Source organism: Phymastichus coffea, unplaced genomic scaffold, assembly GCF_024137745.1.
Source record: "Phymastichus coffea isolate CEN01 unplaced genomic scaffold, Cenicafe_Pcof_1.1 PCOF00155, whole genome shotgun sequence".
Classification (NCBI taxonomy): Eukaryota; Metazoa; Arthropoda; class Insecta; order Hymenoptera; family Eulophidae; genus Phymastichus; species Phymastichus coffea.
The window spans coordinates 187,477-200,083 of NW_026706966.1; the positions used below are offsets into that span (position 1 = coordinate 187,477).

Below are 12,607 nucleotides of genomic sequence, written 5' to 3' on the forward strand. Positions count from 1 at the left end.
TTTTTATTTTATATAGAAATAAAAATAAAGAAAGAACACAGTTAAACATATTTGAAATTTATTTGAGTTGTTAGAAATATGTCTAATGTTACTATACTAATTTAAGATATTTACATTAATGGTAATGGAAGCGGTATATAAACAGAAATCTTGTTCAAAAATCTACATTACATATTACAAGCCAAGATAGCATTATCAATATATATTATAATAAATTTCATCGATATATAGAGAACAAAAATTTTTGGACATTCGATATACAGACATGACTATTCAAGAGTATTTATTTATTTAGTACATAAATCATTTTCAAGTGACAGCATATAAGAATTAGAGTATAAAAAAAAAGAATAGTTTCAATTGGTAACCTTTGAAGATAAAAAGGAAATGTCTTTATGCAAGGCCACCCTTACCATGAGTTTACTAACTTTTCTATTAAATGCAGCTTTGTTCTTTAAAAAATTAGTTAATAACTTAGATGTCTTTGGAAAGAAAAGACGCTTCGTTCGGCAGCATCGCGCTAGATTTTCTCAACGTAATTTGACGGGAATAAGCCACTCTTGCCTTTGTGTCTTCCTTGCCACCAACCGCCATCATCTGTAAAGCAAAAAGGATCATTTGTCAAACTCGACCAGCAACTCGCACGTCGAGTCAATCAACCAAAAGCCCACTGACGTTCTTTGAGAACTTCAACGATGTCTCCCTCTTTAAGCTCGAGCTCGTCGAGATCCTGCGGATTGTAGTCGTAGAGAGCTTTGACTTTAGGCAATCTCGGTAGCTGTGGCTTTCGTGGGTTAGCTGCCGGCGCTGGCGCGCCGTTTTGCTGCCGATTGTTGTGCGTCACGCCATTCGTTGCAACGCCAATAGGTGGTAGCCTGAAGCCAGCCGAATGGATGGTCGGTTGATTCGGCGGCGCCGGCTCCGACGGTGGCGGTGGTGCCTTTATCAAACCCACTGCAATCGGGCGTTCAAAGAAACGTCATTGTCGTCGTGCTCGACCGCCAGTCATGCGGCAGTGGGCCGTGGCGCTTCGAGGCACGGAGCTTTCGCCACATTATTCATGAAAACTGCTCAATTACCTTTCGGCGCGTTGCCGGGATTGGTAAACATGCCCATTATCGGCATGACTTGCCGTGGCAGTTTGTTCGGCGCTCGTGGCTGAGCGAGCGCCGGCCGGTTCGCTGGCAAAGTCGGCCTGGCGCAGTTGCTCGGCGCTGCGGCCTGGCGCTGGCTGGCGTTCGCCTGGGCTACGTTCTCGCAGGTCCGTCGGCTCCGATCGACCGGCCGAGTTGCTTGCGAGGCGTCGTAGGGCGCTCGTACACCTGGTTCTGCTCGGACGAGATCGACGTGACTGGTAGACTCGCGAGCGAGCTGCGTCTCAATCGTTAATTGGTGGGCACTTACTGGACGTAGCGGGCAGACCGGGACCGATGCTGACCGTGAGAATCTTACCGCTGCTGCTCAGCATCTCCTCGTCGCCGTAAGCTGCTTGGACGAACTTGACTTGTCGCGTGCCGCCGCCGCCCCAGCCTTCCTTCTTCACCTTGAATTCGATACTGAAAGCAATTTCGATGACTGGGGGCTCTTGCTCGTCGGATCTGCGAATGACTTTCGGCGCGCGCGCCTACCTGTTGGCGAACTTGATGTTCAGGGCGTGACTCGTCTCCTCCGTGTATCTTTTGTTGAAAACCGATAGGAATTCCGTTTTGAAAACCAGCTCGAGCAGACTGGCGTAGCTCTCCCGCGTGTGTATCGCCACGAAGTTGTCCTGCGAACATCGCGGCCAAATGAGCATGAACGGCGACAGTCGACTCGCTCGTCTCGCGCCTGTGCGTACCTGTAGCGTGCTCAGCGAGATGTGACTAATTTGCTCGAAGGATAATTTCCTCTTGATCACCTCGGTTGACTTGCCCTTTTCCGGTCCCCGCTTCACTGGCTCGCGACCGATCAAGTACAAATACTTGCCGGTGAGAATCAGATCTCTTCGGGACATCTGTGCGGACATAACCAAGGGGCATTTCGTAAGTCGACCTTGTGACTCTTTTCGCAACTTCTTTCATTCTAATAGCAATGCAATCATTCTAGTCCATCTTCGAAGCAGATATTCATCTTATCAGCATCACCTCGATTTTCCAGTTAATGCTCGAGAAAGACAAGCACATTCGTCGGATCGTTTGTTTACAATCGCGACAAGGTGCGAAGTCACAAGCCGCCGCCTAATACACGCCTAGGCCTGAGTGCTCTGCTCTAATTTTCTAAAGGGATAACGAAGGTCAAAGTCTAGCAAACTACTGTACAAGTGTCTGCCACGAAGGCGCCTCGCGGAAGAGAATCGTCGTTTCGCGATCGGCGTGGCTCGATAAGAGTGTATAATAGCGCAGCACGGGGGCTTTCACTCGGGCAGCGCGCGGCGCGCTTTTATTGTTTTAGAAAACGGGAAGCGCGTGTTCCAGTACGGGCTGTCGCGTCGCCTGGGCGTAGCGTAATACGTTTCTTTCGAATTTCGCGCGACACGCGGCAATTAACGTCCGAAGCGGCACCGCTTCTTTGCTTTCCGTTCCGAGAGAGCGGTTTTGTCGTAAACGAATGCCATTAGCCTAATGCCGATGAGGGTTTCGACGCGATCATTTCCATGCCTTGGCTCAATTAGCTCGGCGGGAAAATAAAGAAACGGATTGCGATTTCATTTCTCTAGCGTCGAGGCGCGAAATGAATCGTCGGCGTGGAATATCTTGCGCGGTTCGTCGGACTTTCTTCCAGCCATGTGTTGGCAATTAACGACGACAACGACGACGACGACGATGATGGAACAAGCGAGTCGCAACGCACGTTTGCGGGCGCCGCAATCTCGTTGTCGTCGACCAAGGAGAGAACGTATCGACGAGTGGCCTCGAGTTGCAGAATAATTCCGACCGGAGAGATAATTTGAAAACAGCGCGTTTATCGAAACGAGCGCGTAAACCTGCCGTATATCAGCGATTTAAATGAAAAATTACGTCGACGCGATAAATTACGTGGAAGGCTGCCTCGGCTGCTCGGGCGCGCTGGGGCAAGACAATCTGGTTCGCACGAACGAAAACGCTGGCGCGTACGAAAGCCCGCATTCGCCTTTCACGCCTACGTTCGATAAAACTTTCCTGCGTTTCTTTCTTGATTTTGCGTTGCTCGCGTTGCCAGCGACGGCTGCGTTCGCGACACAAGAGAGGCGGAGGCGAAAAGGAAAAGAGAGAGAGAGAGAAAATTGATGGGTTTTACGTAAGGGAAACAGCGGCGCGCCGCCGCTTCGGCGAGCGAATACGCGTTCGATCGCCGCGGGCGCGCTTTTCAGCGGTCCGGGAGCGAGCGAGGGCCTCCCACCTTGAAGCGCCGGTCGTACTTCTTGACGACCTCGGCGAAGTAGATCTTCTCGCGCTTGCCGACGAGCGCGGCGAGCTTGGGCTTGGTGTCGAGGCCGATGTAGTCGCCGACGAAGTTGCGGTTCAGGCTGCCGCCGCGGCGCTGCTTGTGGCCGTAGAGCAGGTTCGCCGCCTCGTCCTTGCGCGCCGCCTGTCGCTTCTTCGCGAAGTACTTCCTGAAGGCCTGCTGGATGACCCGCGCGTGCTTGTTGTACTTCCTGTCGCGCAGCTCCTCCAGCATGAACAGCTGCAACGGGGAAGCGGAGGGGGCCGGTCAGACTGGCGCGGGCGGCGCGGACCGCGAGCGCGCACTCACGCTTTCGGGCGCCTTCACGAACAGCTTCGTGCGCCCGAGCTGGTACTGTCCGGGATCGATGCAGGCGCTCGCCAGGATCCACTCGACGCCGCGCCGCTCGTCGCCCCCGCGCCACGCCGGCCACGTCTCCTTCGTCAGGATCGCGTAGCGATGCAGGAAGCGCGCGAACGTGCGTCGGTAGGCGAACCCCGCGCGCCGCACGCGGATGTTCTCCTTCAGTCCCAGATACTCCACCTGCGGGTTTCAGCGATTTAGCTCCGGGCAGTCAATTGTTCGTTCCCAAAGCGTACTCCGCCGTTGCGACGTAAACGGTTGGACTGCTCGCGCGATTTCAAGTACAAACCTGGTGTCGAACTCTAACGTGATCCCAGTCCCGGGGCCTCTTGGTCTCGTTAGGTTTGATGCATCGAATGTAGTGCGGGGTACATCGCATCAATTGGCTGACGAGCCTCGACGCTTGACTGCGTATCTTGCTGCCCGCAGTCGTTGGCTTGCACTTGATGGTTTTCGTTTTGGCGGCCTCCTTCTCTTGCGGATAGATATCGCGCACCAGCGAGCTGCGTGAATTTTCGACTGGTTGCTTACTCGAGAAAACGCTTCCGAGGAACGGAGCTGCGAAACGAAAGAACTCACTTGGTGCTCGCCTGCATGAGCTCGACGAGGTCGAGGAACAGAACGTCGCGATTTTTGTCGCAGAAGCCGTCCACGGCGTAGGACACGCTGCCGGCGTAATGCAGCACAGCGAAACCGTCGCTCGTCGGCTGGAAGTGCGCGTGGCTGTTGGCGGACGCCGTGATGTTCTGCAAGACAAAGAAAGAAAGGAAGAAAGAAAGAAAGAAAGAAAGAAGGAAAGGCGTCGACGTTCGGTCGCCGGGAGCGATGCAAATCGCGCCTCGATTGTCGGCGAGCGGATACCTTCTGCAAGTCGGCGTCGGCGCCGGTGCTGCCGGCGTGCAGAGTAGCGCAGACGTCGTCGAGGACGAGAAAGAGGCCCGGCGGCCGTTTGCCCTCGAGCAGATCGACCACCACGGCATTGTTGAAGTAGTCGATGGGCGTCCATTTGATGTTCTCCGAGACGTATTCCTCCTGCAAAAGCGACAGAGAGCAAGGCTGAGACGCGGCTCGCGAGCGCGGACACTCGTCGGCTGCATCCGCCCCGGCGCTGTTGCGAGGGACGTCCTCGGCGGCGGCACACTTTCCGAGCGGCGCGCACACGCCCACGGCAATTTTCGACCGAATGGCTTTTATTTTCGCGTGCGCGCACAGACGCGGAGGTAATTGCGACCGATTCGAAAGTCAACCGAGCCTCGCATTGTGTCCCTTCCTCGATTCCCATTCATTCCACTCGCGGAAACCGCAGCTACTCGAATGGAAAAGCCACGGCGCTATATTGGATTTGTTCTAATCGGTCTGCGCGTTCTTCGTTTTTGCGTAACGCCGATCATCTTCGTTGTTTGCCTTTCTTACGACGCGCTGGTTTCGAAAAAAAAAAAAATGGCAGCCACGTTTTCTCGGCGATTTAATGGAGCGATAAAAAAAACCACCGCGATGTTTGGTTAAAAACTCATCAAACGCCTGCGGTTTCGCCTTGAATGAGTTTTCATTGGGGCGTTATGAGCCGGGGCTGACCAAAGCGTCCCGTTACTACTGATCGCGGCGCCATAACGATGTCATCGGCGCGCAACGACCAAAAAAGCCCCGCCGATCGTAAGAAAATCGACGATGTGAATCGTCGCGGGCCGACTGTTCCGCTCCGAATGCTCTCCGGCGAGCGATCCGATAACAAAGAAGAGGCTGCGCTGGCGATTCGTTCCGATGGCGCGCGAAAAATCTTTCAATTATTCCGACTTTCTTTCGAGGCGTTTTACCGAGTGTGGCCTCGGAGTAATTACAACAAAACTGGGATAGTGGGACGATCCTTTGCAGCGTTGATATGCATGACCGAGCGCAGAATCGGAGGCGAGCTGCCGAGTCGAGGCGGCGCGCAGTGGGAAAAGGCCGGGACGCCTTTATTCCGGTCGCATTCAAATCGACTGGCGTGAGTCGCGAATGCCAGATTCCCAAAGAGGCCTGGCGTCGCTAGCTCGAGCGAGTAGTCGTTCGCAACGGTGAAAAGCGTCGATCGACAGAGCTCAGTCGCGTCCGCTTTCTCGCGGATGCCGAATCCGCGAGCGAAGGAAGTAACAAAACTGTACCTCCGTGATAGATAGAGAGGGGACTATTATCGCGGCGCACGCATCTTTCTCCTCGGCCGCGTGTATCGACGATACTTACAGAGCGCTCGATTAACCGCGCGCCTTTTAATTATGCCGGGCTGCATTGTGTCCCTCGCCGTCGCCGAACGACTTATCCCTTGCTTCGAGCGATTTTCTCTCCTTCTCGTTGCGCAACGATCGATCAACCTTTGTAAGCGCGCTCATCGGAGCGTGCGCGTGTAGAAAGTGAAAAATAAGACGCGGCTTTGATTTCCTTTTCTTTTCCTCTTTTTTTCGTAAAGCCGTGCGTGCGGAGGATTATGTCATCGTGGGTTCGCGCGCGCTCGTAATCGCGCTCGATTTCCAACGATAGACCGAATAACGCGCGGCGCGCACGTGCGCTTATCAGGCTCCCCGATCGACTGCAATCCATGTACAAAGCGTTGTACGGACTTTTACCGCTAGACGCGTAACGCTGCCAGCTGACTGTTTTTTCCCATTATCTTTCCCGTAAGGCGCATCGGTCGTCGGGAATGGCGAGTCCTCGCGACACTCGCGCGACCGCGAGAGAACTCCGAGCGAAAAAGCGGAAAAGCGCTGGCCGTGTATGCAGATAATTGCAAAACACAAACGATCGGGCGGACTATAAATAGACCGGCTTTCCCTTGTACGCGCGCGCGCGAGCAGCACCTGTCGAGCACGCCTCTACGGTCGCTCGGGCAAGGACGCGACGAGGGGAAAACGCAGCCGTTTTCCCGGCGAAAAAAACACGGCGCAATGCCTTGCGCAACGCGATTGTCCGGGAAACGCGGCGGCTCCGTTTGAGGCACCGACGGATCGCGACGAGTGGCTTTCTAATTGAGAGATTTCGGGCGCTTTCTTCCTAGCCGCCAGCCAGCACAATGGCTCCGCGACTTCCCGCAGCTGCGCGTGACCGATTTTTCGAGCGCCGTACAATCAAACGCCGTGTCTCTCATTCGAGCGTAGTAGACGAAACGAGCTGTCATTTCGTGCGATGCGCGGGCCCTTTTTTCCATTCGCGAGGAGGGACAAATTTACCGTGGAATCGGACAATCCGAAAATATCGAAAGCGATCGTCAAACGTAATTTTCTTGCCGATGAATAATGCACGCGATCGGCTTTCGCGGCGCCGTTTGTCGCTGCTAAAATCGAGGCGAGCCCGGATAATTGTAACAGCCGCTGGCATTTACGACGTGCCGTGAAGTACGAATTTACGATCACCGCAATCGACAAATAAAAACGCGTCTCTTCTGTTTCGCGTGCACTCGAGCATCCAGCGCCCGGACAGCGACGTTGCGGAATGAAGTCGTTGGTAACGCGTCTTGCGCGTGCATCGGGCAAACCGAGCGAACCTTTGAAAATGTGATTAACGAGCGTAAAAGCGTGCAAACGCAATTCGCGCGTTGCATAAATGCTAATGCGCGGGCGTTTAGCGAGCGAAGTGTAGACAAAAGGCCAACAGGTGGCAAGTTGACACGCGCGCAAGTGCCGTTATTATCGTTGAAAAATTAGGCGCTAAACTGCGCCCGATGCCGTCGCGGCTTATTTTTCGCAACGAGGTTAGCTCTTTAATGCGTTCTGAAATAAAAAAAAACGGTAACGTTTAGCGGAGCCGGCAATTATCATCCAAGATTTTTGAAAAAATCATGCACAAATCGTTGGAGTAGTTTCACTTGTAAATGCCCGGGAATTCGATCTAATTCCCATGCGAGGTGAAAGGGCAATTGAAACTGCGATTGGCAAGGCTGCACTGCTATTATATTGACACCTGTTGCGGAGCGCGAGAACAACGCGCGCGGATCGTTCTTGCGAGCTATCCGGATAAGAAATAAGCTTTTCTGGTAAAGAGACTAGCGTCGTTTTGTTTACTTTTGAAATTGCGGTATTTGCAATTGCGAGTTTGAGGTCGACGGCTAACGAAAAGCGTGCCTGTACATTGTTGTCTCTTTGCGAAAACTGATTAAAACTCCCAGGTGCCGGCATAGAACCAATTAGCTTTTTTAACTACAAGTCGTATCTGGAAATCTTGATGGGGACGCAGAAGAAGGACAAGCTCAACAGTAGCACAATGGCCGACAGTCCTACAAGAGACGCACACAAAGGTTCTTCAACTGGTCGTCATCGCGATGCCCTCGAGTCACCAATTTGCTCGTCCTCGCGCAACGCATACGAAGATAGCCGAATAATCTCGAGTGCAGATTATCGTCCGGCTGAAACTGAGATAAAACGGCTCGCGTACCGGATCACTTCGAGCTGATAATAGACCGTGTGCCAAGCAACGAGGCAGCATCTCGACAATCGCTTCGATACCTGCGCGCATAAGCAGAACAAGTCCCTTGTTGTTCGATGCTCTTATCCGCGCGGTTATCCGTCTGTGAGTCCGCAACGGCAGCCGTTAACCCAGAATAACGCTCGCGAATCTGCTCGCTAGAAGTGTGGCGCGAGCACGTGCGTAGCTTTTCCTGGGCTCCTGCAGATGTTCGTTCACGCACTTGCCGAGACAAGAGCTCGTTTGCGAAGAAAACGAGATGGCAGAAAGAATCGCAGCGCTTCCTAGCCAGCGGACTTCGTCGTTGAGAAACACGGCCTGCCGAGAACGCAAGGAGTAGAGCTTGGAAAAAAAAACAAGTCGCTGCGCTCGCTTTGCTTTGGAAACGGTCCGGTTTTCTTCTTCCGAGACGATTTTGAGAACAGAGAATCGTCGAGACGAACAAACGCCTCGCGAGAGGTCGGCTCCGTTTCCAGCATCGCCGAATCACTCGACGACCCGCGGAGGAGAAAAACCGTCGACGAGAGAGCGTCAATTAACCAGTAGCGTTAATCCTCGTTTTTGCGCGGCAAGTCCCAGTTCGCATCAGCAACTACCAGAATTATGGCCGAGAGAAAGGAGCATGGGCGAGGCGGCTTTAATACTTCTCTTAATTTCCGCGGATGCTATGTCGTCGTTTTTCCCCTCTTCCGTTTTACAGTTAAGCTAGCGCGAGAGGCTTTTGTTGCTCGCTGATTTTTTTTCTCTTTTTGCTCTATAATTATGTATTCACTAAAAAAGAAAGTCCGATTATGGAGTGTCGGCGGCTCTCGCGCACTTTTTGATATGATTGATTCAAGTTGGAAGGAGAGGCCGGTTTCGCATTTCGCGATGTAACGGCGAGTCTCCAGCTCCGGGCTGTCATCGGAGACGAGGCTGAACGGGGAAGCGACGACCTGCTCATTTGCTCATTTGCTCATTTGCTGTCGGAGCCGAGCTGTGACTCGTCTCTGCCTGTCGGACAAATCGATCGCTCTCTCGCGAAAAAATCGCCGCTTCACCGTTCACAGTCGTCTCGGCGAGGAGCACGACCGTATTCAGAGCGTCGCGATTATTAGAATCGGACAGTCTCCGTGATTCAAGATGCGAAGCCAAATGACCATCGTAAAACCAACAGTAAAAAGAAGCGAAATCTCCCGCTCTACATAGCCGGCAAATAATGCCAAATTACATTGCGATACTAGGAGCCGTGGGGAGGGGCGGCAGCACGCCTGCCTCTACTAATACGCGAAAAAAAAGGCGCGCTCTCGAAAAACGCAAAACAGCGTGGTCGTTGCATGATTTTTCACTCCGCTAACCTTGTTCGGCGCACAATGCAGATGTGTACTGCGCGCTCGTAAAGCGCAAATTGCCCGGCGTGATGCCCCGGGCTCTTAACTGTCTTTCCTTAACACGCGCTCTACTGTTGCGAATTATACATCCCCCCACCCCCCGCCGCCGCTCCACACCGTTCTTTTTTTATACGTCGAATAAACTTGCTTTTTATTCTCTCTTTATTTCTGCTGGACGCGAAGCGAATCTTCGAGATCTTAATTGGACGAGCAAGTGTCGCGCTGAGCGTTCCAGGAACTTGGCTATTGCGGACGCACGTGTGATTCTAGTTGCGCTTGTAATTCGGTCAGACTTGCACGGCCAATTTGAGATTTTCCCTCAAAGTTCGGCTTGCACACCACCCGAACGGTCGTTCGCTGGTTAGACAAACGGGTTTTTTTTTCCGATAAGCCGAGTACGACCGTGTCGTCACGTATCGTTCGCGCAGACGTCGTACTTATACCGAAACTCGACAACTGATCGTAATTGAACTACGATTACATCGAATGAATAATTGTCTCGAACACATCGCACACATTCGTGTCGTATGTCATTGTAATGAATACTTCGCAATAACATTCGATTATTTTATCCATTCTGTACCTTTGGTGCGGACAAGCCAGTCGACCAGCGCATCGCTCCGATCGAGTTCAAAAAAAATAAATAAAAGGGCAGGGCCTCGATTGCACGATTGACTGAGCTTCGAACGGCAGAGAAAATCCTCGGTGAACAAAAAGAGACACGGCTGCAGTTAACAAAAATCACGCGGTTTCATTTAAGTTTGAAACAATCGACGGCCTAAGTGGACATCCGCTTGATTTCATCCGGTCGCAACGATGGCGAAATTCAAGCCTCGCTTTTGTCGAATCGTGGGCAACGATTGAATAATCGGCCAATTAGAAGATCGCTGTTTTGCGGAATATGCGATCGAATCGATCGGTAGCCACGCTGAGTATCAGATCTGGCAGGTGTACAAACGCCATCGCGCTAAGAGTAGCGATTTTTCTTCGAGATCCTTGAAACAAAGAAAAGCCGCGCGCGCAAAAAAAAAAAGAACAATACTGCCATAAACATAGCCTGCTGCAAAGTATATATCCTCCGCCGCGCGATTGGCAAAAATTCCCATCGCCAACAAAAGAGATTTCGTGCTCGCGCTCCATTTGCCACGAAGCGCTCGTCCCATGGCGTTTTCTCTCCGCTCTGCCGCGGCTCCTTCATCTCGTTGATAGTTGGCGCAAATGAATCGTGACATTGCCGGCGTCGCCAAGGATGACAGACAAAAGTCGTCGCTGGTTTGGCCGCCTTTGCGCAACGCGCGCACGCGTCCACGTCTCTGCTAAAGGATATTTTATGGGACGGCACTCGTTGATCGATTGATACTGCCGTATACCTTAAATAGACCGACTGCGAGTCGCGATGGGTTTCTCAAATTAGTAGCGACGACGTTGCTGCGCTGCCAAGAATTTGCTTCTTTACATTCGAGTTCAACGGACAACATTTCGAATCAATATCGTAATTGACTCAATAAAATAATCGCACTAACAACAACTATTTTTTTGTGCTGATTTTATTAAAAATGAACTCTCTTTCTTGCGAGTCTTTTTTTTTAATTTAATGTTTATCGCTTAAACTGAAACATAATTTTCTTGGCATTGCAGAATATAGTTCGGGTCACGGTATAATTATTGAAATAATTATTAATTTTAAAAGTAAGTCACTTAGAAGTAAGTAAAGCAGCGCATTCTTGTACTTTTCCGAGGTAACTAAGAATTCTATGTTTGAATAAGCGTTGGCAAAACGCTAAAATCTAAACAGTCGTAATAGGTCGGAATTCTGCACCCAGAGTTGCACTTGCATCGAAATGAACGTATCGGTAATAGAATTCTGTTTTAAAAATACTACACTTCTGTAAGATTTCATTGATGTAACAAATTTTTTCTTGAAACTGCTTTTTTCAATAAAGTTAGTTTATCACGAACATTCTTTTCATCTAACATACTTCAGAGTGGATGCATATCATTGCATATTATATTTAGGCTCGAATATTATTTGTTGAAAAATGTGGTTTGGACCTTGAATTCTCGGTTGATTTTAGAATTATCAGTTGATTACAATTAAAAGAAAAGGCATTGTTCGTTTCATTATTGCAATGAAAACTATGATACAGAAATACCAAAACTCGAAAATGTTCTTTCCAAATAAGACGCGTGTTTCGATATTGCACAATTGACATTTGACAATGCCGCAAATCGAAACATTTGAAGCCAATTAGGAGTGTTGAGCAGTGAAGCGAACCGAACATTCAGTGCATTCTTAGCAATTAGTAAAACACGAGTAAAGCCGAGTTGAGAAAAAAGTGATGAACTCATGGGCGAGCATTAATCAACTGCGAAGCCCAAGCGAGGAGTTCGCCTGCATGGAGGGGGGGGGGGGGCAAAACACGCTTCGCCAAGGAGATCGGCAATTAGCGAATGGCGGCGCGCTCGCGGACTACTCGCACTTTCGCGCGGAGGCGGCGCGCGATCGAGAGCGCAATTGTAACGCCACTCGCGTGGCCGCGCATTGGCCAACGCGGCGCTCGACGCGCATCGCGACTCGCACGGATTGCGGAAAGCGCCGGCGCGTCTTATGCAAAGCCGCGTAACAACTTGGCCGGGAGGGCGGCTCGCGGGCGACTCGCGAGGGGGCTACCGCGCGGCTCGTTGCGCAACGGATGCGCGCCTGCGCCCGCGAGGAGCCTCGCGGGCATCAGCTTCGCCGAGAAAACGCGCAATTTGCGTGCTCTCGTTTAGCCGGCATTGAGCGCCCGCGCCGGCACGTGGCAAGGTTAATGCGCCTCGGCGGCCGAGTCTGGACGTTTAAAGCGCATTATTCAACCGTAATGAGGATCCATTGTGGATAACTGCGAGGCCGACGCGCAGGCGAGCGTTGCGCCGCGGGCTCCGACTGGAAAGCGGCGCGATCGATTCGCGACGCGGACTTTCTCGATTTATCGCCGTGGCGCCTCTAATTCGACTTAATTGTCGCTCGTCCGTGCGGCCCTTGCACGCGCGACGTGCCA

The 12,607-nt window shown here is 51.7% G+C and overlaps 1 protein-coding gene across 1 annotated transcript in view; it reads right to left on the minus strand.

Moving 5' to 3' along the window:
- Positions 1-128: 128 nt before the first annotated feature.
- The window catches only part of LOC131672628 (unconventional myosin-Ie-like), a 34,152-nt gene continuing 21,673 nt past the window's right edge, over positions 129-12,607 (minus strand). Inside the window, exons 11-21 of the mRNA XM_058949991.1 lie at positions 4,627-4,797; positions 4,345-4,511; positions 4,055-4,268; positions 3,712-3,945; positions 3,358-3,642; positions 1,838-1,993; positions 1,629-1,768; positions 1,405-1,556; positions 1,080-1,328; positions 676-954; positions 129-597 (exon numbers count right to left, since the gene is read on the minus strand). Coding sequence (XP_058805974.1) covers positions 521-597; positions 676-954; positions 1,080-1,328; positions 1,405-1,556; positions 1,629-1,768; positions 1,838-1,993; positions 3,358-3,642; positions 3,712-3,945; positions 4,055-4,268; positions 4,345-4,511; positions 4,627-4,797 — 2,124 coding nt within the window. The 3' untranslated portion in view covers positions 129-520. The remainder of the gene's footprint in view (positions 598-675; positions 955-1,079; positions 1,329-1,404; positions 1,557-1,628; positions 1,769-1,837; positions 1,994-3,357; positions 3,643-3,711; positions 3,946-4,054; positions 4,269-4,344; positions 4,512-4,626; positions 4,798-12,607) is intronic.